The sequence below is a fragment of the Hibiscus syriacus genome, unplaced genomic scaffold (assembly GCF_006381635.1).
Source record: "Hibiscus syriacus cultivar Baekdansim isolate YM2019G1 unplaced genomic scaffold, ASM638163v2 tig00003398_pilon, whole genome shotgun sequence".
Classification (NCBI taxonomy): domain Eukaryota; kingdom Viridiplantae; phylum Streptophyta; class Magnoliopsida; order Malvales; family Malvaceae; genus Hibiscus; species Hibiscus syriacus.
In genome coordinates this window covers 2244794-2269025 of record NW_024061969.1, presented here as the reverse complement: position 1 = coordinate 2269025, position 24232 = coordinate 2244794, and the positions used below count along the sequence as shown (strand labels likewise).

The following is a 24232-nucleotide window of genomic DNA, read 5'->3' as shown; positions in this document are numbered from 1 at the left end:
CGAGCTTGCTACGATGAAGTCAACGCTAGGACCGATGCACTTGTATGAGATGTGACTTCTATACGAGAACATCCATCTCATCCCGATCCTCCTACGGATGACTAACCAATCTTGCTAGTTCTTAGGTTGAATTATGTCTATGAACCTATACATTGTTTTAACATTTTGATACTTTCTGGATTTGGTTATTTATGTTTGAATGTTTTGGATGTTTATATTTTTGGATGATTGATTATGAATGATTAGTTTTATTTTGAACTGAATTGAATATTTAAGATGATTTTATTAGTTCATGCATCTTTTACATCTTAGTACACTTATGGCCAATCCCAATTGCATATTAAATATGAATATTGAAAATGTTGACTAATAATTCTCTTGGCTTGATCTTAACAGCTAAATATAAATTTCACTTTGGCTATCTTGTCTATAATTTATAGGGTCCTTTTTATTTAACAAAAAGGGGAGAAATCTTAAAGTAAGGGGAGTGATTTTTCAAATTTTTTGAGTGATTTTTCAAAAGAAAATCTTAAAAATTCTAAAATGTTTTGTAATATCCAAAAAGGGGAGATTGTTGGAAACATTTTGATATTTTAATATAACAAATAAATGTGTTAATGAATTCTAAAATTTTATATTCGATTTCAAATATTATATTCGATTTAATTATTCGAATATTAAAAATATTACTCCAAGTTTTAAAATGTCATATTTTAGTCCTTACTTAAATGAAAAATTGAGTTTCACTCTAAAAGCAATTTAGAAATATTTTTTACAAAGTGTTTCAAACGTTAATCGAGTCAAAAATGGATTTCAATAGGGTAGTATCGATACTGCCTTATTAGTATCGATACCCCCAAACATCGAATACAAAATGGGTACCGATACCCTACACGGTATCGATACCATTACATATAGTAGTACCTTTACCATAATTATGGTACCGATACTACCCCTTTGGTTTTGACTCTGAATTTTAACATAATGGAAAACGGGTACCGATATCATTATCGGTATCGATATTATTTTACATAGTAGTATCAATACTCCTTGGATGGTATCGTTACTACTACACATAGTAGTATCGATACTCCTTGAGATGTATCGTTACCGTTGAGTTGAAATGGTCGAAATATTTGAATTTATAACAGGTAGTATCGATACTCATGAGGGGAGTATCGATACTTATAAGCTCCCAATAGCTTTTTAAAGTGGAAAAAATACAACAACGACTCTATTGACTCTATGATCATCCCCAACGTTCAGAATTCATTCATTGGTGGTCAAGAATTGAGAAACAAACAAGACATAAAACCTTAAACTTATTGTTTGAGCAAATAAAGCCAACATCCATTCAATATTCATTTTGCTTTCCAAGAACACGATTTGTACTCAATTATATTTATTTTTTTTAGTTTTTTTTCTTTATTCTGAATTGTGCAAACAATCTTACATTGTGAGGTTTTTCTTCTAAGTTTGCGAAATTTGTAATTTTTTCTTTGAGAGAGAGTGTCTCAAGAATTTGGGGTACAATTCTTGAGGGAGTTGTAAGGTTACTCTTTGTCCTTAAAAAATGACAAATTAATGAATTTGTGGAAAATCCTTAGTGTGGATAGCTAAGATAGTGGACGTAGACTTTGGTTGAGAAAGTTAAACCACTATAAATCGCTTTGCAAATATGTTAATTTTCTATCAAGCTTATACCAAAATTTTAATTGCCATTTCACCTCCTCTTGGCTATTTCATCTGATCGATTGACTCAACATACCTTTGTATGGATTTATTCCTTGTATTGGTATAAGAAAGTGAATCCCTCAAATTGGATTCGTTCCGTTCGAAACCTATAATGGGTGAGGATCAAGGGTTTGTCAGCCATAGGGGACACCGACATCAAGGACAATTCGAAACACCCTTTCCCGTTAGAGCCGAAATCATGCATATATTGAATCATAGAACGGTCACCCTAGGTATAGTCATATCGAACCTCTGTCCGTTAATAGATACCCAAAATAGGTGTACACAAAGGAGGAGCATTTCTGAACTTTCCTTTTTCTTTAAATTTTGTTAAACAAAAGCATACAAACTAGATACCATGCCTTTAGGATTATTTTCTTGAAATTAATCATTTTGGGTAGAAAGCACATCCAGGTAGGATTGTTATCTATTGAAAGCATGTTTGGGTAGATATCATGACGAGGTAGGTGTTATATTCATATCTGAATAACATTTTTATCCGTATCAATTATCTTACCAATACTAACTTATTTTTGTTTTTTTGGTGTCATTTTTCATTTTTCTTTGCATTGCATCGCATCGTCATGACATAATGCAAAAGTGTTTATCTGCAAGGGGATACTCGAGAGAAAATTTTCGCAAGAAGAGGTAAAAGTTTTCAATCAAGCAGTCACATATACAAACATGCACTGAGGGTTAAAATAAGTTTAGAGTATAAAAATGAGACTTGCTCGAAGATCGTGCAGCATTCGAGGCTGAAATGATGATCTACTGATTCGAGGAGTTATCTAGCAGTAGAGCCTTTTTTATACGATCATTTCATCGCTAATCATCAAGGAGCGATGCATTGACTTCAGCGCTGCCAGGTTGTAATGGAGTTAGTTTACAAAGAGCTTGAGGGGCCTCATTTTCAAGGACGAAGATCTGAGATGAAGTAATGATCCATTTCATACTGAGGTTGTCATGACATAAAATGGAGTATCTTGTAAAGTGAAGGCTTTTATGTTTGGTGAAAATTGTTCTACTATATTCATCGTTGGGATTAATCTTTTATGCATCTACATTTTCATCTTTGCATTTCGCAGCTGAATTTCAGTTTTAAGCATTTTCACATGCATCGTTCATGAAAACATAAGGATTAATACATGGAGAATTTAAGGGAAGTGATCCTAATCACGTGACAGTACATTGAGAATAGAAGAAATATTCAAACAAATTAAAGAAAGAAGCTGAAATCGATACATTAGAAGCCTATTCAGCTAGTCGTAGGGTTGAGCCTTCTAGGATAATCCGCCAAAAAAGTCCTCATATCCTGAGGTCTACGATGTTGATGCCATATACAACTATCACTTAGGAAGTTCAGGGAATCCCAGTGAGAACTGTAAGGTACTGAAGTACAAGATCCCAAAATCTGATTGATTTAGGGGCATGGACGTTCAAAGGATAATGGGGCATTATGATGCTAATCAATAAGGGATCTTGACATCTACCAGGAAGCTTTTTTGCAATGGCATTGAGAGCATGGTTTTGCTTAAACTCATTTTTGTTATTTCTTTAATATTTTCTTAAATATTTTTAAATCTTTTAATGATTAAATTTATGCTACATTCTAAGGTTGAATAATTAAAGAAATTTTAATCTTTTAGTTCTTCGAATATCGAATGAATTACATATTCTTTTAGTTATTCAAAAATTATAGATTTTTGACATATAGCAAGATTAGACCTTTCTTATACTATTTAAAACCAGAAATAAAATCTCTCGATTCTTTACCCGAAATAATTCATGGTCACAACCAAAAGACCAAAGTTTGACATTACCCCTCTTTGAGACTTTGAAATATTGCATTAATCTTCTTCGAGACACAAAAGTCACACCATTACCTTTTGTTAAGCCAATAAAGTCACACCATCGTCTTCTTAGACGCAAAACCAACATTTTCTACCAATAAAACCTGAAGACATTGAGTACAAGATGTTCACTTGGACGTAAAACTTCCTACAAGATAGAGCATCTTGAATCAATTTTCTGAAAAAAGAGCAAGCATAATTGAGATAGGTTGGGAGCAAGAACAAGAAGGAAATTAATTTAAAATAATTATATCATGCATTAATTACATTGTTTTCATGTGAATAAAATTAATCCTGAAAATCTATCCCCCCTGGGGATACCTCTTCTGCAAACTTCTGTATATGAAATGATGAAAGGCTTTCTTTCATCATCCCTTCACAAAAGGAGAAAATATCTATCCCTTATGTCCTCATTTGAGCCTTTATTATATTTTCTTCTAATTCAACCATGACCAAGGATCACCCTCCACACTGAGGGGCAAGGTGAAGGAAATCTACTCGCATGAGTGAATACCATCAAACCAGATAAGATATCGAAAGGTGAACCGAATGTAGAGTGCAAAGATCAAGTAAAAACAAAGAAAAAAAGAGCAAAGAAAAACAAATAAAAAATAAAAAACAAAGAAAAAAGACGACAATAAGCTCATGCAAAGAGTCTCTCGAGTCAAATGACGCATCAAGCTTCAAACCATCAGATTGATCAAGTACGACCGGTTCAAAGATCAGTTCACCAGAAGATCCAAAAGTATGCATACGAGCATATTTAAATCGAGCAAGACAAGATTAAAGGCATCAAAATGAATTGATCCTTGGTTCAAGTACCCTTAAACACTTGTTTGAGCCTATTTATCCCTTTCTTTCATAACCATTAACCATAGCCTACATTACTTGCCTAAAAAGTCTCTTCTAATCATACATGGATTTCTAAACAAAACATATCATCTTCAGATTTCATCCCGCCCATCAGAATTAATATTTTATTCACAAAAGGTTTTCTAAAATCTTTAATGCTTAATAGATAAAATAACAAAATGGGGTTCAAGACGTAAATTTTGAATAACTTCTTGAAACCAAAGAAGGATTTGAGTTGAATACCTGAATAGGTGGCTTGAATATAAAGACTGTGTAGCTGTTGTTTAGAAGGTGATATCACAAATCCCTTTATAAGGCATCGCACAATCCGAGTGTGATCATGAGAGTTGGGAGTCGGAGAAGACTTCCAGTAGATGAGCATAGACGCTACTCCATCATATCACTGAACATCAAAGAAACGAGAATACTAAACCTTTAACCAAATACAACAACCTGAGACATTTTATCATCTCTCTACTTAACCATACCTCAAAGATAATGTTAACTTCCTAAAAAGTCTACTTTTAAGGCCTTTTTCACTTAAGTTATTGTTTGTTTAAAAGCTCATTTTAGGCATTTTAGGATCATGTAGTTGCATATAGCTGCATTTGTGGTGGTAGTGCTATTTTATTTCTTAATGATGCTGTTTGAGGGAAAGGTGCAGTTTGTCTGTGGTATGTAGGGAATAGCAAGTAAAAAGGATTCGTTGGGAAGTAATGGCACGTCATCACACGTTACTGAAGCAGATTGAAATGCCTTGCATTTCTGGCGTAGAAAACGATAAAAAGATACAGCTGTACGAGGACAGCTGGCACTGCATGTGAAATGATTGATGTAATTGCCTGCCAGAGCTGCTATGGGACCACTGCCACTTGGAGGATAAGGTTCACACACAAGGTGTGACCTAGGGGTATGAGAGGTATTTTGTACCCAACAACCTCATCATTACCCCTAGATATTTTTATTATATATTACACCTCATGGGGAGAGAGGAAAGAATGTGTGAAGAGGCACATGCATAGAGCAGAAAAAAATTAGATTTTTATTTCTTTTTCCTTTTCTTCTTCCTTGGGTTTTTCTCCTTTGATTAAGCTCCAAGGATTGGCAAGCTAGGCGCCGAAAGGAGCTAACAAGCTAAGGAGATTTGTGGTAGCCGAGGAGACCTCTGGTGGCACGTCGAAGGCTCTTTCTCACTTCCCTTTTTGCTATTATTTTTCTATTTATTTTTGGGTTGTTGGAACGAATATTTGCATGTCTTTGTGTTTGGATATTTTGAACCCCACCATGAACTAACTTATTTGGTGGTGGATGGTTTAATGGATGTTTATACTTTATTTTAATGGTTTATTTAAGTTTATTTTGGTTCTTTATTTGCTTTGCTTATGAATTCTTCGTCATCTAGGCTTGTAAGAGGCATGGAAATGTTCATTTATTAGATGAAGTTTAGGTATTCGGGAGAAACCTAAGCTAAAAATACTTGTAAGTATTCGAGAGAACCGTAAGATAAGATCCTCATAAGCAATGTGTTATAGTATTTTCAAGGGGCTTTGAACCAGCCTAGGAATATTATAATCTAATCCCTTAGATCTCGAGAGAGACTAGGATAGGATTTCAATGACTAAAAAGGGTGTTTTTATCAATAGGGTTGGTTGGCCAACATCATTGAGTGAGAGCATATGCCTTGGCATCCTATTCTGTTATGTTCCTTTGAGAACATTTTAGGAAAGCCCTGTCGAGCAAGTAAAGATTAGATAGCATAAATATACCTGAGAAATAAGGTTAGCATCCTTAAATCAATCCCTACCATTCATTCCGTTGGAAGCTTGTCACGTGAGGATTATCTTTTTTTCATTTCATTTGTTGTTTGTGTACTGTTATTTACCATCTTTCATTGCCTCGACATTTCACCATTTTCAACACTAAACATCTTATTTTTCCACTGCATTTCCATCTGCTACACCATCAGATCATTCATCTACATCCACCTTCATAAAATTTTCTTTTGTCGTGACATTTGTATATATAAAGACTAACTATACATAGATAGATTAATACTTAGCTTTGGTCAGACTTTTGTAATTTCACCCAATCCATGTGGAGACGATACTCACTCATTATTATATTACTTGAGCGATTGGGTATACTTGCACATTATTTGCTTATATTTTATAGTACTCACACACACGCAACAAGTTTTTGGTGCTGTTGTCGGGAATTGGCAGCCTGAAGTTATTTAGTTTTTCCAGAGCATTTTATTTTGTTTTGTATTTTATTTTTGTATAGTTTACTTTATATCTTTGTTTTATTTTTCAGGTTTATTTAGTGTATGCCTAGAAGAAATTCTGAAGAGCCTTTGGAACCAATAGAACCTGAGATTGAAAGACTCTTTAGACAAAAGAGATGTGCTCAACGCGCTAGAGGAAACATGTATCAGATTGGAAACCAAGGCATTGGTCAGGATGACGGAAATTAGAATGTCGCGGCATTAGATAATGTCAATCCTGTTGTTAGGCCACGCGTTATTCGTGATCATTTAAATCCGATACTGGATGATCTGAATCCTGGAATTATGGCACCCAAAATTCAAGCTGCACATTTCGAGTTGAAACCAGTCATGTTCAACATGTTGAATTCTATTGGGCAGTTTGGGGGTATGCCAAATGAAGATACCATGCATCACATTCGCAATTTTCTGGAAGTTTGTGATTCTTTTCACCAAGAGGGAGTGCATGAGGATTTTCTGAAGTTAAAGTTGTTTCCGTATTCATTGCGTGACCGAGCAAGAGCTTGGTTGAGTGGTGTACCAGCTGGTTCGATGGAAGCATGGGTCAATCTTTGCAATAGTTTCTTATTGAGGTACAGCCCACCGAACATGAATACGCAGCTAAAGATTGAAATATCATCTTTTCACCAGGGCGACGATGAATCCATGTATGAGTGTTGGGATCGTTACAAGAGTTTGCTTCGAAAGTGTTCAAATCATGGTTTTCACGATTGGACACAAGTAGTCATGTTCTATAATGGAGTCAATGCACTCACAAGGATGTTACTTGATGCCTCGCCAAATGGGACATTGCTGGATAAATCACCTACTGAGGCATTTATTATCTTGGACAGAATTGCTAACAATGATTATCAGTTTCCTTCCTCAAGACTTAGGAGTGGGAGGAGAGCACCTGGAGCATTTGAGTTAGATATCAAGGATTCGGTGTCCACTCAACTTTCGACTATCACCAATATGCTTAAAAACTTACAACGTTTTACTGAGGTGAAGGAAGTCAAAGCAACTAGCTTGGCATGTCTTTTATGCTAAGGCAATCACATGAGAGCGAATGCCCGAGCAATCATGAGTCCATTAACTTTGTAGGCAATTATAATCAAGGCAACAACAATCCTTATTCTAACACTTATAATGCTGGATGGCGTCAGCACCCCAATTTCTCATGGGGAAATCAAAGAGCACACAATGCTAATCACTCTACCTGGCAACAGAATCACAATAAGCCTCAGAGTTACCAAAATGCTATGCCATAGCATAATACTAACAAAGGAGCTTCAACGTCAGCAAGCATGAGTTCCTTGGAAGCTACAATTCAAGATTTCATATCTACTACAAAGACAATACTACAAGACCATTCTACTTCAATTAAGAATCAAGGAGCTTAACACCATAGTCAAGGCGCCTTACTTCAAAGCCATAGCTCGTCTTTGAGAGCTTTGGAAGGAAAAGTTGGTCAGATTGCTACGGCATTGTAAGAGCGTCAGCAAGGATGTTTTCCAAGTGATACTGAAGTCACTAAAGGGCATGGAAAGGAGCATTGCAATGTGTTAACTCTTAGGAGTGGCACACAAATCAATCAACAAGGTAAAGCTAGCGGGGCACAACATGATGACACTACTCTCACTACTGAAAGTGTTGAAGCTGAATTATATGATGATAGCATTTCTGAGAAGGACAAGGAGGAGGATTCTGCTAAGGCGCCAGATTCTGATGCCAAGGCAAAAGCAATTCCTACTACTGTAGTTAAGGAAGATAGACCTCCACCACCCTTCCCGCAAAGATTAAAGAAGCATAATGATGAAGTTCAGTTCAAGAAGTTTGTGGACATTCTTGATCAGCTCCATATCAATGTACCTCTCTTGGAAGCTATTAAGCAGGTGCCGATGTATGCCAAATTTCTGAAGGAAATCTATACCAAGAAGAGGAAAGTAGAGATTGTTGCCACGACAATATAATTTTGTTCTTCATTGAGTAAGTTGCCGCTAAAGCGAAATGATCCAGGCAGATTCATAATTCCTTGTTCGATTGAAGTTAATTTTGTTGGAAAGGCACTGTGTGATCTTGGTTCAAGTGTTAACTTAATGCCGAAATCTATATTCTTGAAGCTTGGTATAGGAGATGCAAGACCCACATCGGTAATTTTACAACTAGCCGACAGATTCCATGTGAAACCTGAAGGGAGAGTCGAGGATGTCATAGTCCAGGTAGATAAGTTTGTGTTTCCAGTCGACTTCTTAATTTTGGACTGTGAAGTTGATGCCAAGGCACCGATTATTCTGGGAAGACCTTTCCTAGCCACTGTACGTATATTGATAGACTGTGAAAAAGGTGAACTCACCATGAGAGTGGTTGATCAGTGTGTGACTGTCAATGTGTTTCGAACGCTCAAATATGTTGATGACACTGAAGAATGCCAAGGCATTTCTGAATTAAACTCAGTGATTGAAGAAAAGATTGAACATCTTTGCCAGAACAATTTCATTGAGCTAGCAAAAAATGGATATTTGGTGGATGATGAAAGCTTAGTGGAGTCCGACGACTTTTCAATTTTGGAGGAGCAATCTAACTTAGTACAAGCTAGATCAGGTATAAATTTTGAACCTTTGAAGTTTGATGAATTTATTCCTCCTAAGCCTTCATTATTGCATGCACCTACTATAGAGCTTAAAACTTTGCCAGGGCATCTTAAATATGTTTACTTAGGTAGCGATGAGACTTTACCAGTGATTATTTCCGCTAACCTTACTGCTGATCAAGAGCAAAATTTGTTAAGTGTTTTGATGCAGCATAAGAAAGCAATTGGTTGGACTATGGCCGACTTGAAGGGCATTAGTCCCACGATCTGTATGCACAAGATTATGCTTGAAGGTTGCCATGGTAATTCAATCGAACCACAAAGAAGACTCAACCCTGTTATGAAGCAAGTGGTGATGAAAGAAATTCTAAAATGGCTTGATGCTGGAGTGATTTAACCTATCTCTAATAGCTCATGGGTGAGCCCTGTCCAGTGTGTTCCAAAGAAAGGAGGCACGACTATGGTTACTAATGAGGATAATGAGCTATTACCCACTCGCACTGTTACCAGATGGAGGATATGCATGGACTATCTAAAACTCAATAAAGCTACGAAGAAGGACCATTTTCCTCTACCTTTCATCGGCCAAATGTTGGATCGATTGGCCGGCAAAGCATTCTATTGCTTTTTGGATGGGTACTCGGGGTACAATCAAATTGCCATCGCACCAGAGGACCAAGAAAAGACTACATTCACTTGTCCCTATGACACTTTTGCCTTTAGGAGGATGCCTTTTGGACTCTGCAATGCCCCGACAACATTTCACTGATGTAGGCAAGCTATATTCTCAAACATGGTTGAGGATTTTCTGGAGATTTTCATGGACGACTTTTCTGTTTATGGGGACGACTTTGAACGATGCCTCGACAATCTTTTTCTTTTCTCTTTCTTCCTTAACTTTTATATTTCATTTTTAACTTTTACTTTTTATCTCTCATATTCTTCATCTTCTTCACTCTTCTCTCCATAGCCGAACTCTTCAAAGCTTTTAAAAGATTCTTCCTTTTTCATTTTTCTTACTTCACAACTATTAAAATGGTGCGCACAAGACCGGCTGCACCCGAAGGTTCCAAGTTCCAACAGTTTGAGAATGAGGAGGCCAAGGCTCGGTTCCAAAACTTCAAGAACTGAAAACTCTTCTTTTAGTTAGGTTTTATTTTTACCGAGGAAACCGATTGTGGCTTGGGACCCGACGTAATTGACATTGTTACGCCGCTCAAGTGGAAGAAGTTTGTACGCCATCCGGGTTCAGTGAACGCCTCGTTGGTTAAGGAATTTTACGCAAATATTTCCAAGCCAAACAAACATGCCATTTTCATGCGAGGTAAACAAATTCGTTTTACACCCACTACTATTAATCAATATTATTATTTGCAGGATGTGGTGGACCAACATGCCCAGTTCAAGGATGAAGCCGATAGCACCACCTACGATGAAATACTTGAGGAGTTATGCTTCGAAAACACTGAGTGGAATGGGCTCCAAACAAGTAGATACTCGGTCAACAGAGAGCGTCTTTAGCCGCGTACCAAGTTATAGAATCACTTCCTTAAGCATAAACTCATGCCTACTTCTCAAAATACGACGGTATCACTTTCACGCTTACTACTTTTACATTCGATAATTGTATCCCGTCCTATTGATGTTGGTCGCATTATTGTTCAGCAAGTTAATGACTGTTTGGGTAAAGAGGCAAGTGCTTTGGTGTTTCCTAATTTAATTACTGCTTTGTGTCGTAACAAAAAAGGAAAGAAAAATGATTTTGATGAAATTTTACCTGGATTATCGGGCATTACTAGAGCCAGACTACCTCTGCTGTTGGGAATTGAAAATCCCAAATCTAAAGACCCTGTTCATGAGCAATCTGCAGGAGCTAATATCGAGGCAAAATTACTTGCTCTCGAGGAAGTTGTGATGCAGACTCAAGCTCACCTGCATGCTTTACACGGTGACATCCGTAACTTCTTTGGATATGTGAAGCATAGAGATACTATGGTGGAATCAATGTTTCAAGAAATTATTCCCCACGGTCAATGGAATTTCCCTGGTTTCCCAGACGAAATTCTGCTAGCATTCAATACCGAGGCATCTCCAGAGCCCGAACAAGATGAAGAAGATCCTCTAGTTGATGACCCGACTCCTGATCAGCACCGATCTGACACCCCTGAATATCCGCCTACTGTCCATGTCGAAAAAACACACAGTCCTGTTCGTGCAACCGATCCATCGCCTGTACCACGAAGTGGCCGTCGCACCAAGACCACGGCTGGACGTAAAAATTTTGCGCATTATTACTCTAGTTCCTCAGAGTCTAGCCCAGTACCCCTTCGCAAGCGCACCCGACGAGGAGCTGCTAGCACCTCCAAGCCCACACCACCACGTAAACATTGAGGTACCTCACTTGCATTCATTTTCATTTAGTTTGCATTTCATTGCATGGCATTTAGTTTATATTTAGTTTAGTTCTCTTTAAGCATTGAGGACAATGTTTCCCTTAAGTTTGGGGGAGGTAGTGTTCTTGCTATGACATATGCATGATAGCATTGACATAGTATTATGCCATGGCATCAGTAAATGGTAGGACAGTTAGATAGAATGTTTTGAGGATACCCAATGATAATGATCTTGTGAGGCTAGAAATTGAATGTAAATGACTGTTGAGAATGATAGAACCCACTCTAGGGTCTGATGCTTTGTGAAAAACTTTTACACGATTTGTATGTTCTCTATACTTAGAAAATTTGGAATTTTTTTATGAAAAAACTCTAGTTAGTTTTGGCATTGAAATATGGTATTGTGCTTAAAATAAAATTAAAAAACAACTCCCTTATATATGAAACTGTGAATAAATGCTTAGGCATAGCTGTAGAGGGACACTCCTCTTTGCCGTGGCATTGCCTGGAACTCTCTTTAATAAATGGCAGCCATGTGCATATGAGTGAATGAAAGCAGTCACGAGATGACTCTACTTAACTAGCTCGGGGGTGGAAGGTATGCTCCCTTTCAACTAGAGTGTGGGAGAGTAGGTGTGATGTGCTGACTCCCTTCGTAATATCAACTATATATATAAAAAAAAGGGAGTAAAGAAAATGTGTTTAATGAATAAGTAAATGCCTTGACAAAAACTAGGGGACTTGAGTAGAAATTGTCTAAATTTGCTAAGTATAGATTGGATACAATCACGCACACACACTACCACAAAGGATCTTGACCTAGGGAAAAGTACTTGAATTCTTGATAAGTCTAATATGCTGAAGCCTATTTTGCTGAGGGTTGAAATCCAATTTGGTCTTAATGTCTTATTATCGAACATTGCCATGACATTTTGCTTATGTAACTGCTATCCATTGCTTGAGGACAAGCAATAGCTTAAGTTTGGGGGTGTGTTAACTTCCTAAAAAGGCTACTTTTAAGGCCTTTTTCACTTAAGTTATTGTTTGTTTAAAAGCTCATTTTAGGATCATGTAGTTGCATATAGCTGCATTTGTGGTGGTAGTGCAATTTTATTTCTTAATGATGCTGCTTGAGGGAAAGGTGCAGTTTGTCTGTGGTGTGCAGGGAATAACAAGCAAAAAGGATTTGTTGGGAAGTAATGACGCGACATCACATGTTGCTGAAGCATATTGAAATGCCTTGACATTTCTGGCATAGAAAACGACAAAAAGATATAGTTGTACGAGGACAGCTGGCACTACACGTGAAATGATTGTTGTAACCGCCTGCCAGAGCTACTATGGGACCACTGCCACCTGGAGGATAAGGTTCACACACAAGGTGTGACTCTAGGGGGTATGAGAGGTATTTTGCACCCAACAACCTTATCATTACCCCTAGATATTTTTATTATATATTACACCTCATGGGGAGAGAGGAAAGAAGGTGTGAAGAGGCACACACATAGAGCAGAAAAAAATCAGATTTTTATTTCTTTTTCCTTTTCTTCTTCATTGGGTTTTCCTCCATTGATTAAGCTCTAAGGAGTGGCGAGCTAGGTGCCGAAAGGAGCTAGCGAGCTAAGGAGATTCGTGGTGGCCGAGAAGACCTCTAATCGCGTCGAAGGCTCTTTCTTACTTCCCTTTTTGCTACTATTTTTCTATTTATTTGTGGGTTGTTGGAACGAATATTTGCATGACTTTGTGTTTGGATATTTCGAACCCCACCATGAACTAACTTATTTGGTGGTGATTGGTTTAATGGATGTTTAGACTTTATTTTAATGGTTTATTTAAGTTTATTTTGGTTCTTTATTTACTTTTCTTATGAATGCTTCGTCATCTAGGCTTGTAAGAGGCATGAAAATGTCAATTTCTTAGATGAAGTTTAGGTATTCGGGAGAAACCTAAGCTAAAAATACTTGTAAGTATTCGAGAGAACCGCAAGACAAGATCCATATAAGCAATGGGTTATAGTATTTTCAAGGGGCTTTGAACCGGCCTAGGAATATTATAATATAATCCCTTAGATCTCGGGAGAGACTAGGATAGGATTTCAATGACTAAAAAGGGTGTCTTTATCAATAGGGTAGGTTGGCCAACATCGTTGAGTGAGAGCAGATGCCTTGGCATCCTATTCTGTTAGGTTCCTTTGAGAACATTTTAGGAAAGCCCTGTCGAGCAAGTAAAGATTAGATAGCTTAAATATACCTGAGAAATAAGTAGATATTTGAAGTAGATATTTTTAGTATAAAAATCTATTTTTATCATTTTAATAAGATGTTGTCAATTTATTAAGAAAAATCTATACATATACTATTTTTAGTCACCTTTTTATACTTATAAGATTTAAAGTTAAAGACGATTATCATTTTATTTATTTTATTTGGTAAAAAAAGGGTTTAAAATGTTAGGATTCATATATTACATTTTAATTTAATAAAAATATATCATGTGTTTTCAGGTTTTTTTTTATTTAAATATTCCTTCATAGAAGATTAATATCAAAATAATATTTTTTAAATTATCTTCTAAATTAATATTCTTACTTCACTTTAGGTAAAAATGTTTTCTTTTGCAAGAAGTAATTTGATAATATTATTTTAAGTTAATGGTTTGATGGTGTTAAACTCATCAAGTGAATTTAATGATAAAAGAGAATGTTAGTTTTTTTAGAGGTCTTAGGTTTGAGCAGATGCGTTTGTAGGGTGTGTGTTGTTAATGAATTAAGAAAATTATGGATATATATTACCTTATAATCGTTTCAAACTATTAAAAATGATTAATTAGTGTTTATATAATATTAAATTTTAATGAATTGAGATTTAAAATTAGCAAATGATCGTAAGTAGGATGATAAAAGTTGTGTATAACAATATATTAATTTTGTGTTAAAATCTTGAGTAATTATTTCTGTAAAATCCTAATACTACACATAATGTTTTAGTAAAATATGTAATATATCATATATAAACTTCAATTTTATGTTTTTTTATACATTGACTTTTGATTTGATTCATTTTTTCAAAAAAAAAACACTAATAATTTTTAACAATGTATTATCATCTCAAGTTTACATATTGCACACACAATAATTATATTCATTCAATATTAAAATAAATAAATATATTTTATATCTTAAAATGTGTTTAATTGAATTAAACTCAAAATTTCAACCTTAACATATCAAATTAATATTAGATCAAAATTTATGCACAAATATTTATCTATATTATTGAATTAAATGTCAGTTGACTTGTGACACACGAGCTCAATAATAACTTTCGTATTTGAAATATAAAAAAAATTAACCGTTAGTTATAATGATACAAATAATATTTTCAGTTTATACAATAGAAACATCAAATGAAATTATGATGTATACATTTATTTTAACAAATACAAGGGTAAAATTATAATAATATGTTAGTTGAATGGTATTTGAGTTCCTTAAAATTTTTCATAAAAACATTAATATGATCTATGTTTTTTTATTTAATATAGTCTTTAAATTAAGAAGAAGAATATCAAATTGACATTTGATCAAGGAATCAAACGTTATATGTGCTAACATGACAATTCACGACACTAGTAAGACAGTCCACGATATTGACATGATGATTCATGATTTAACTTAACAGTTTACGATGTTAATGAACAATTCACAACGACTGATGATGTGGCTAATGTCTCCTCAAACCTTTCTAAAAACAAACTTATGTAACTCCTGATTTTTTTTTTGCACATCATATGGCCTTAAATTGAGGGGGAAAAAACTAAATTGGCCTTTCGACAAACATAATTAAACATTGACCGTTACGGTGTTGATGTAGTAGCTCACAATGCGAATGTTTGATTCCGTTAGTTAAAGAGACAATTTATTTTTTCTCAGTTTAATGGTCATATTGAATGTGAAAAAAGTTTAGGGGTCACATTGATCTTTATGAAAAAGTTTGAGGGCGTAAGATATCATTAAACCTAAAATTTTTAATGAACGGGCCTAGAAACAAAAGGCCCATCAATGGATATATATATATATAAGTTTTAATTTCGTTTAATTTCCCTCTTTTGTTAACCATCAAACCGAAGTTTTGTTTCTTTTCTCCAATTCATTTACCTCCCAGTTCAATCCCCAAAGCCCTTAAAGAACTCCCATGGACTTAGGGTAGGTTAAGTTGTTCTGGGTTTTCTTCGATTTGCAGAAAGTGAGAAATATGGGTCACTCTAGCTTCCAAGGTATTCAATTCAACATGTATTTATCGTTTCTTTAACTTAAAATCCCCTTTCTTGGATTGAATTGCAAAGCCTCTTTTGTTGTTTTTCGTAGGAGCAGACGAAGATGACGATGAAGAAGAATACGGGGAGTAAGCCGTTGGGAGTAATCCGCTTCTGGGTTTTATGTTTGGGAATGTCGATAACTCTGGTGATCGCTTCTGGGTTTTATGTTTGGGAATGTCGATAACTCTGGTGATCTTGATGCTGATTATCTTGATGAGGTACGTTTTCGACAATAATTTATCCCCTTTTCTTCTTGGAGCTTAAATTTTTGGCAATTTAGGCGTGAACCTAACGAGAACATTTCTATGCTATCGTTGGTGTTTATGTAAACCGTTCAAAGCTCTTTATTTTCTTACTTTGCATGTAAAGAACTCGGTGGAATCTCAAGTTCTTGATGGGCTTGGGATGTGTAACACTTCGCCTTTTGGTGGAGCTGGGTTTGGATGAGGGTATAGGGTAAATTGAAGCTGGTGTGAGGAAGGAAAGTGTAATACTTTACTTTTGCGGGAAAGTATTTTGAATCTACATAAGTTTAGTGTTCGAGGAGAAATTATGGTTTAGGCTTATATTAACTTGGATTTTTCATCTCAAGAGTGGTGGAACAAAAGCATCTTGATGCTGCAGTGAATTATTTCTAGTTGAGTTCAGAATAAAGTACTTATTGTTTGGAAGAGGCCATTTTTTTTTGATAAGCTAAATGTAATTTAAATACAGAGAATAACCAATCAAACAATTACATGTTTTTCTAAGACTCATTTGTTCCTGAAACTCCCATCAAATTCTACTCTACCAAGTTCGAGTCACGTATAATGAAATTCTTACAAGTTTGGAGAAATAAACTTGCCAATCTTTGTTAGTTCCATCATGAGACTCAAGACATATAAATCAAATCCTGCAAGAAAGAAGATTTGGTAACTAAATTTGGGTCAAAATATGGCCAGTGAACCCATGAAAATCAAAAGCACTCATTTGGACCTGAAGGAGTTAGCTGCTCTTGAAGGACCCCATGATTTCTCCTCATATTTCATCCGTAACTTGATAAACCCTTGCAGGGGATAACATTCTAATTTGACTTGCACTATCTATTTAAGCTGTTAGTTTGGCGCTTTGCTTAACTACTTAAGTAAAGATGAAAAATTCTCTCTTCCAGAATGCAAAGGAACATCTTGCTGCTGTAGCAGACAAGTTGGGTCCATCTCTTACGGATATAGATGTAAGCTGTTCTGTTATGTGTTCTCTCGGTTCTCTCTTCCCCACTAAATTACCGATTCATAATAAACAAATCTAATGCAGAATATCTTCTCTGGTGTTTTATATTTATTTTTAAGTGGGGGCTTGTTTTGCTAATGACACTGTTTGATTATCAGTTGTCAGATAAATCACCACACACTCCAGCCGATGCTGCTGACCAAGCTGATGGTACAGAGTATGTCCCTCCAACAAAGCGACGTAGAGGGGGAAAGGTAATGGCGGTTTTCCTTCATTGCTTTCATTTGCCATGGTTGATCTTTTCATTTATTTCTTGTAAAATTTTGTTGAAAAGGAAAATGGCACTTGCATTATTGTGCAACAGAACGCAACTTTTAAATAGGTTGTCTTTACTTAAACTAGAATCCTAAGACTACTAGGTTTCTAGTTTTCTAAGACTCTATCTCCTAAGAGAGTTCTAATTAAAATAACTTGTTCTAAAAACATTAGAGAAAAGAAAAAACTAATTAAACTTTAAATTAAAACAGGCAGAAAAGAGTCTAATTGGCTTCTTTCTATACTTATGGCTGTGTGTGTGGCTCACACGCTAGGAATTTTACGAACGAATTCTGCAGTTTGGCCGATCAGCGCACGACAGACCTTCCTGTGCTGGCGGTGTCGAATGTGGAGCCTCTAAAAATTGCTCTTTGGAATTTCGACAGTACCCATCACCCCAAACAGTCCAAGATAAAAATCCTATGAACAAAATTTTTTTCTAAAATTTTAGGTCATCTGATACCATTTAAAATATTAAGAAGAGAATACTTTCATGTATTTTGTCCACCAACATTATGAGTACATAATACATATACAAGTATAAAGATCCTAGAATATGAAAAGTAATGTTTAATTACGTAATATCATACATTAATACAATATATATTAACCATAATATTTAGCCTATAAGTATTTTTTTTTATAGAAGATAGGCCTCATTAAAACCCCCCTTCATATCCTGCATGTTATATCAGTAACATGAAGGACATAGGAAGGAGGAAAAGTGCACCTCTGAATTTTATTACTTTGAATCGTAACGTACAACCAATTCCTAGTCATAGACTGCTTGACATAAGACTTAAAAACATAAACCACACTGCAGCAGTAAAACCAGAATCCTAAAAAACTGACTAAGCACAGCAAATAAATAACCTCAACACAAAGCAGTTGATCAACCAATACCAGCCTTTGCTAACTCTTCCGCTTCCCAATTGGCTGCTCTCAAAATATGTCTTGAAATGATGCCCTGTCCTTCCACATTAGTAGCTACGCCTCTAACCAAGGTCTGAAATAAAGGGGTACATAGATCAGGATTTTTAATCCACTTCAGAGCTGTGGTGGAGTCAGATTCCAAGATAATCCTCTGTCTTGGAGAGGAAACCACTTCTTCAATGAGAGTCAAACCACTTTTGATCGCCATTATCTCTACAAGAATAGGACCACCTCCATTTTTTTCTGAAAATGAACCAAGTAACAAACCCCTGTCATCCCTAATCAAACCACCTGTTCCACCTTTGTCCCATCCCTTAGCCATTGCCCCATCAATATTTAGTTTAAGGAAACCTTCTGGAGGAGGCTATGTTTTAAAAGGCGCGAGGCGCTCCAAGGCGATTAGCTACCCGAGAGCCTCAATTTTTGAGGCGCTTTGAGGCGAGGGATTCACGTACGCGAGGCGCTTCTTTTGAGTTCCACGTAACCTTTCCCCCTCTCTTGGATTCCAGAAATAATTGTATTGACACCATATCCCCATCACCCCTACTCGGCCCTACAGACCGCCACTGGATCAAAACATCATCCGTTTCAGTTTGCAACTCACCATTTTGCCCCCCCAATGGACTTCTCATTCCCAACCCACTTAACAGGCCCAATATGGTTGGATTTCCTAATTGAAGTAGGTGCAACACCATAGTCAACCGAACATGCAGAATCATCCGAGAAGTTTGTATTTCTCGATTCCAGACCCTCGTGCTTCCCACTTATTTTTGTCCTACACTGCCAACTGGCAGCCCACTAACTTCTAACATACTTGTTTTAACATTGCGCCCATCTTCTTGATCAGCCTTATCTTGGCCCAAGGTGACAACCCCCATGCTTAAACTCCTTTCTCTCCCATCAATACAAACCCCCGACACAATCTGTTGCCCTGGAACTCCACCTAATACTGTCTCCTTAGAACATAAATGGGTCATTGTACGTGAATCGCTAAAAGCATCGCCTCGTCGCCTCTCGCCGCCTCCGACGATTGAATCGCCGCCTCCGACGATTGAATCGCCGCCTCATGTACTCGCCGCCGCCTTGGTGGTCGGAGGCTTCTTCTAAACGCCTCGCCTAGCGCCTCAGGCGCGCTTTTTAAAACACTGGGAGGAGGTACCCATTTAGAAGGATTTAGCCTATAAGTATAACATTGACAAATCTTACAATGAAAGAACTTGGAACTTTTATTGATGAATAGGTGAGTGAGGGAATAACTTTTGAAGGCATGCAAAATGAGGGTGACCAAGGTGAAAAAGCCATAACATTTCTTCTCCCAAAAGTGTTCAGGTACAAGATTGGTGAACACGAGTGATCTAACTATTTCCCGTAGGTGTATTTTTTTCTCCCGGCTATCCTATCTGCTGATGTGTATTAACACGAACTCATATGAATAATCTGTTTTTCTTTGAAATAAGAACCCAAGGTTTATGAAAATTACTGAGTTCCATTATATGTTTTGAGAATCTGGATCTTGCTTTTGAATTTGGTATGAACCATGGAATGAAAGGATTTGAAGATTTCCCCGAATTTGGATTTTTCTTCTATAAGGAATGTCCATGTTGTTCTAGTGTGGTCACCTATGAAGGATATGAACCAACTAGTCTCATTAAGATTTTTCACACATGAAGGTCCCCAAATTTCACCATGAGTTATAGAGAATGAATGTGAAAGTTTGTATTGGATCTAGGATAGACATGTCGTGTATGTTTTGCAAGTTGACAAATCTGACTATGAAAGAGCTTAGAACTTTCTTTGATGAATAGGTGAGGGAACAATTTTTCATGGTATGCAAAATATTTGTGACCAAGGCGAAAATGCATAACATGACGATTTGAAATAAAAGTATAATTAGAAGAGAACATGAGTTAACAAATTCCGAAACACAACTTGAATGAACTTGTCCTTGTAGAGGAGAGTTCCCTTTGAGCAAATATAGGCTACCACATATCTCAACACTGCTAATCACCTTCCCAAATCTTGTCTGATTGATTAAAGTTTAGTCACAGTTCAATTCACGAGTGAGTTTACTAATAAAAATCAGATTACAATCTAATTTTGAAACATAAAGAACAAATCGAGAATGTCCTTCTCTCAATTTGATTGATCCGATTTCTTCTCTTCTTGAGAGTGATCCATATGCTATTCGGACTGGAGAGGCTTGATTGTGGGCTGAACTTGTGAAAAATATTAGTCTCCAATGATGTGATCTGAGGTTCTAAAATCAACTATCCAAGGCTTTACTTTGTTGGTTTTTGCAATATTTACAACAGAAAAATTACTTTGATTTGCCAGCATGTGGGTGTGCTGTTTGGTGGAGGTTGTCATATACTCAAGTAGTTTCTGCTGTGCTTCAATTTGCTCCGTTCAGTGCTGGTGTTGGAGGCATTAGCCGAATTTGCATGGCTTCTCTAACTTGCCATGTTCAGCTAGGTCTCCAATCAATAGGTTTTTCATGTAGTTTCCAGCATCTCTCTCTCAAGCGGCCAGGTTTCTTGCAATGTTCACACAATGCATCCCTTTTCTTTGCTTGGTATCCTGAGATGAGTTGTGTGTGTCAGGGATTTAAATAGCGGTCCGCGACCGCGATAGCACCCGCGATATAGCGGTAGCGGTGTCCTTCACGACCGTTGTTATATGACCGCACATAGCGGTAAATGCGAGGTGACCGAAAATGGATTGTGACCGCGATTTGAATCCCTTGTGCATGTACGAGGCTAAACCTTCAGCAACTGTGGAATTGATGTTTTCTGTCATCATCAATTTCTTCCTGCTTTCTTCTCTTCTAACTTCAACAAATACCTCTAGGATGGAAGGCAAAGGTTTGTTGTCTAGGATTCTACCCTTTCATCCAAATCTTTATTGAGACCAAGAGAAATTTGAATATTCTCTTTTGGAGACTTTTATGCAGGGCTGCATCATCAGGAAATTTCCAGGGATGTATTTCAAACATATCAAGTTGCTGCAAATACCTGTGTCAACTCTGCTGCTATCATTGAAATTGAGTCTAGGCTCAGATGCTGATCATGTGGAATTATAATGGGAGTTTTGTTCTTTAAGGTTGCTTTAACTAAATCTCGGCATTATTTTTATATGCTTTATTTTGTGGCTTTGGTCCATGGATGTGTATAAAGTATGATGGACTATAAATTATTGAATTGGAATTATATCTTTATAATCGCAATGCTATTTTTATAAAGCAGATGATCTGAACCCAAAATATTATAATGGTTCATTTATTTATTTGATTTGAAAGGTAGATTTTATGAAATGGTGTAATACATATCTGAGCTTAACTCGATTGAACCTTAATAAGTGTAATAGTTGATAGATAGTTTAGAAGGCTAGGTTCTAAATTTGATGCAAATTTGTTTTCATATGTTTGAATGGACACTGAAGATATTAATCTCTCATTGTAGACGGGGGGGGGAAGGAAAGTTATGTGTGAATTTGAAAAGTATTATGCATTTTGTGTGAATTTTCTCTATGTTATGTCTGTAACAAGATGAACAAGCATAGCCGCATGCTATTTGTGGAAGATTGACATCTTTCTTGATAAACGTTCTGATGAGATTTGTGGAAGTTTTTACTTAAGTTTGATGCATGTAAATCCGCTTCTTAGTAAGCCTTTCCTGCTTAATGTATTCTTCAATTGATCGCCCTGCAGGTTGGTTTGTCCAACATCTTAGAGCGGATTGTTGAAACGCTGAGAGATAATACCGAAGTGTCCTATCTGTTCTTAAAACCAGTGTCTTAGAAGGAGGCGCTCGACTACCTGAACATTGTAAAGCATCCAATGAATTTGTCCACAATAAGGAGCAAGGTTAGGTTGATGGAATACAAAGATCGAGAAGACTTTAGACATGATCTGTGGCAGATTGCCTACAATGCTCATATCTACAATGATGGTATTAATCCTGGCATTCCTCCTTTCGCCGATCAGCTTTTGGAGCTTTGTGACTACTTGCTGCACGAGTATGCTCGTAGCTTGGATGAAGCTGAAGCAGGTATAGGGGAATCTTAATCAGGTCACACTTTTGAAATCATTCATATGAAAGAGAGAATTACCTTAGAGAAGAACTGCTACTTCTCTAGGTTTTAGGGGTGTCCAGGCTTTGAAGAGCCATGGCAATAGAGCTTTGTATGTGTACTCAAAACCTCAGGTGCTTGAGTTGTTTCAGGCATCAAAAGAAACTAGTTCATATAGGTGGGTAAGAAAAAGGATGGTGATAACCTAGGTGATGTAGATGAACGGCAAATGATGGTTTGGACATTAAGAGATGAAAGCTTATCGAGAACCAGATCCTTGTAGGAAGCGTAGGCCATTGAGGACTAAAAGACCCCCCAAAAGTAATGTTTAATTACGTAATATCATACATTAATACAATATATATTAACCATAATATTTAGCCTATAAGTATAACATTGACAGATCTTACAATGAAAGAACTTGAAACTTTTATTGATGAATAGGTGAGTGAGGTACTAACTTTTAAGGCATGCGAAATAAGGGTGACCCAGGTGAAAATGCCATAACATGTCTTCTCCCAAAATGCCTAGAATATGAACAGTCTCATAGCTGTTATCATGAGTTGTTCGGGATCTTTTTGGTTAAAGCCCGATTAACTCTCGAATCAAATGGACTCAACTCTAGTTTGAACTTGACTCAAATTCTTAAGGAGTTAAAATATACTATTTGATATTCGACTTGTAAAGCTTGCGAGACATTAGAAAAAATAATATATTAAATTTTTAGAATTTTAAAATTAATTTACTAATAATATTAAATTTTTATTTTGTTCTTTTTTAAGAGTGTAATATAAGGTTTTCATGTACTTAAGGCTCAGGTTCGAACTTGAGTTTGAGCTTTCATCAAGCTATGTATGAGAATGTTTTAAGTTTCTCGAGTTTTCAAACTCAAGTCGTGCTTTAATTTTTGATTTCGAGTTGAGTTTGAAAATTTTAAGTTCGCGAGCATTCGAGTCGAGTTTTAATTTTTTATATTGAGTTCGAGTCAAGCTTGACAATGACAATCTTTTGAGTTTTCAAATCGAATCGAGTTCACTTTTATATTTTTCGAGTTGAGTCGAGTTCGGCAATACTTGAACTCAACTCCGTTCGTTTACAGCCCTGCTTGTAGGAGTCATGCCTGGAATGATGGTGGAGGCTCAATGTGGCAAAAGATGAATGCTGCAGTAAATTCGGGTATTGTGTTATTCTAGAGGAGCTTTTGTTGACGCTCTCGGTTCACAAGGTTCGGCTCAGTTGAAGAGTTCAGGCATCAGATCGCCGCTTTCTTTGCCCATGCCAGCCATGAAACATGCATCTCTTAGCGTATAATTGTATCTTTAGCGTGTATACGCGTTGTCAATAGTTAACCTAAGACTTTTATAAAAACAACACTGAAACATATATAATACAAGATGAAAATTTTAAAACAAAAAACTTACAAAAGTGCAACTAAAACATGCACGAGACAAGATAAAAACTCAAATAAAACTTATTCTTATGAACGAACAAGTGTACGGAATTCGCTACATTATGAAATAACTTAACATTGAAAGTGAATAATGCGAGCTTAAAATTAGGTCAAATACTAACAAAAATAAATCAAAGAATCATGTTTATCATCATTTATATTTGCGTCGTACAATTTCTTCCTAGCTAGTAAAGAAACTCGCATAATACATCTTAATCCAAAACTAAAAGAATGATCAACAAAAACAAATGTTGG

At 36.3% G+C, this 24232-nt stretch overlaps 1 protein-coding gene across 1 annotated transcript; it reads left to right on the top strand.

Moving 5' to 3' along the window:
• Nucleotides 1-16152: 16152 nt before the first annotated feature.
• On the top strand, nt 16153-22513 carry LOC120176630 (transcription initiation factor TFIID subunit 1-like). Its single transcript, XM_039183027.1, has 4 exons — nt 16153-16220; nt 17153-17215; nt 17370-17465; nt 22166-22513. The coding sequence occupies exons 1-4, from the start codon at nt 16167-16169 to the stop codon at nt 22253-22255; spliced, it is 303 nt and encodes a 100-aa protein (XP_039038958.1). The 5' UTR covers nt 16153-16166; the 3' UTR covers nt 22256-22513.
• The last annotated feature ends 1719 nt before the right edge of the window (nt 22514-24232 follow it).

Bases quoted from the DNA above. Each gene is read 5' to 3' on its own strand.
- LOC120176630 (XM_039183027.1), top strand. From the start codon at position 16,167: ATGTTTGGGAATGTCGATAACTCTGGTGATCTTGATGCTGATTATCTT. The intron at 17,216-17,369 runs GTAAGCTGTTCT...TTTGATTATCAG, and splicing joins CATCTCTTACGGATATAGAT to TTGTCAGATAAATCACCACA. The intron at 17,466-22,165 runs GTAATGGCGGTT...ATCGCCCTGCAG, and splicing joins AGCGACGTAGAGGGGGAAAG to GTTGGTTTGTCCAACATCTT.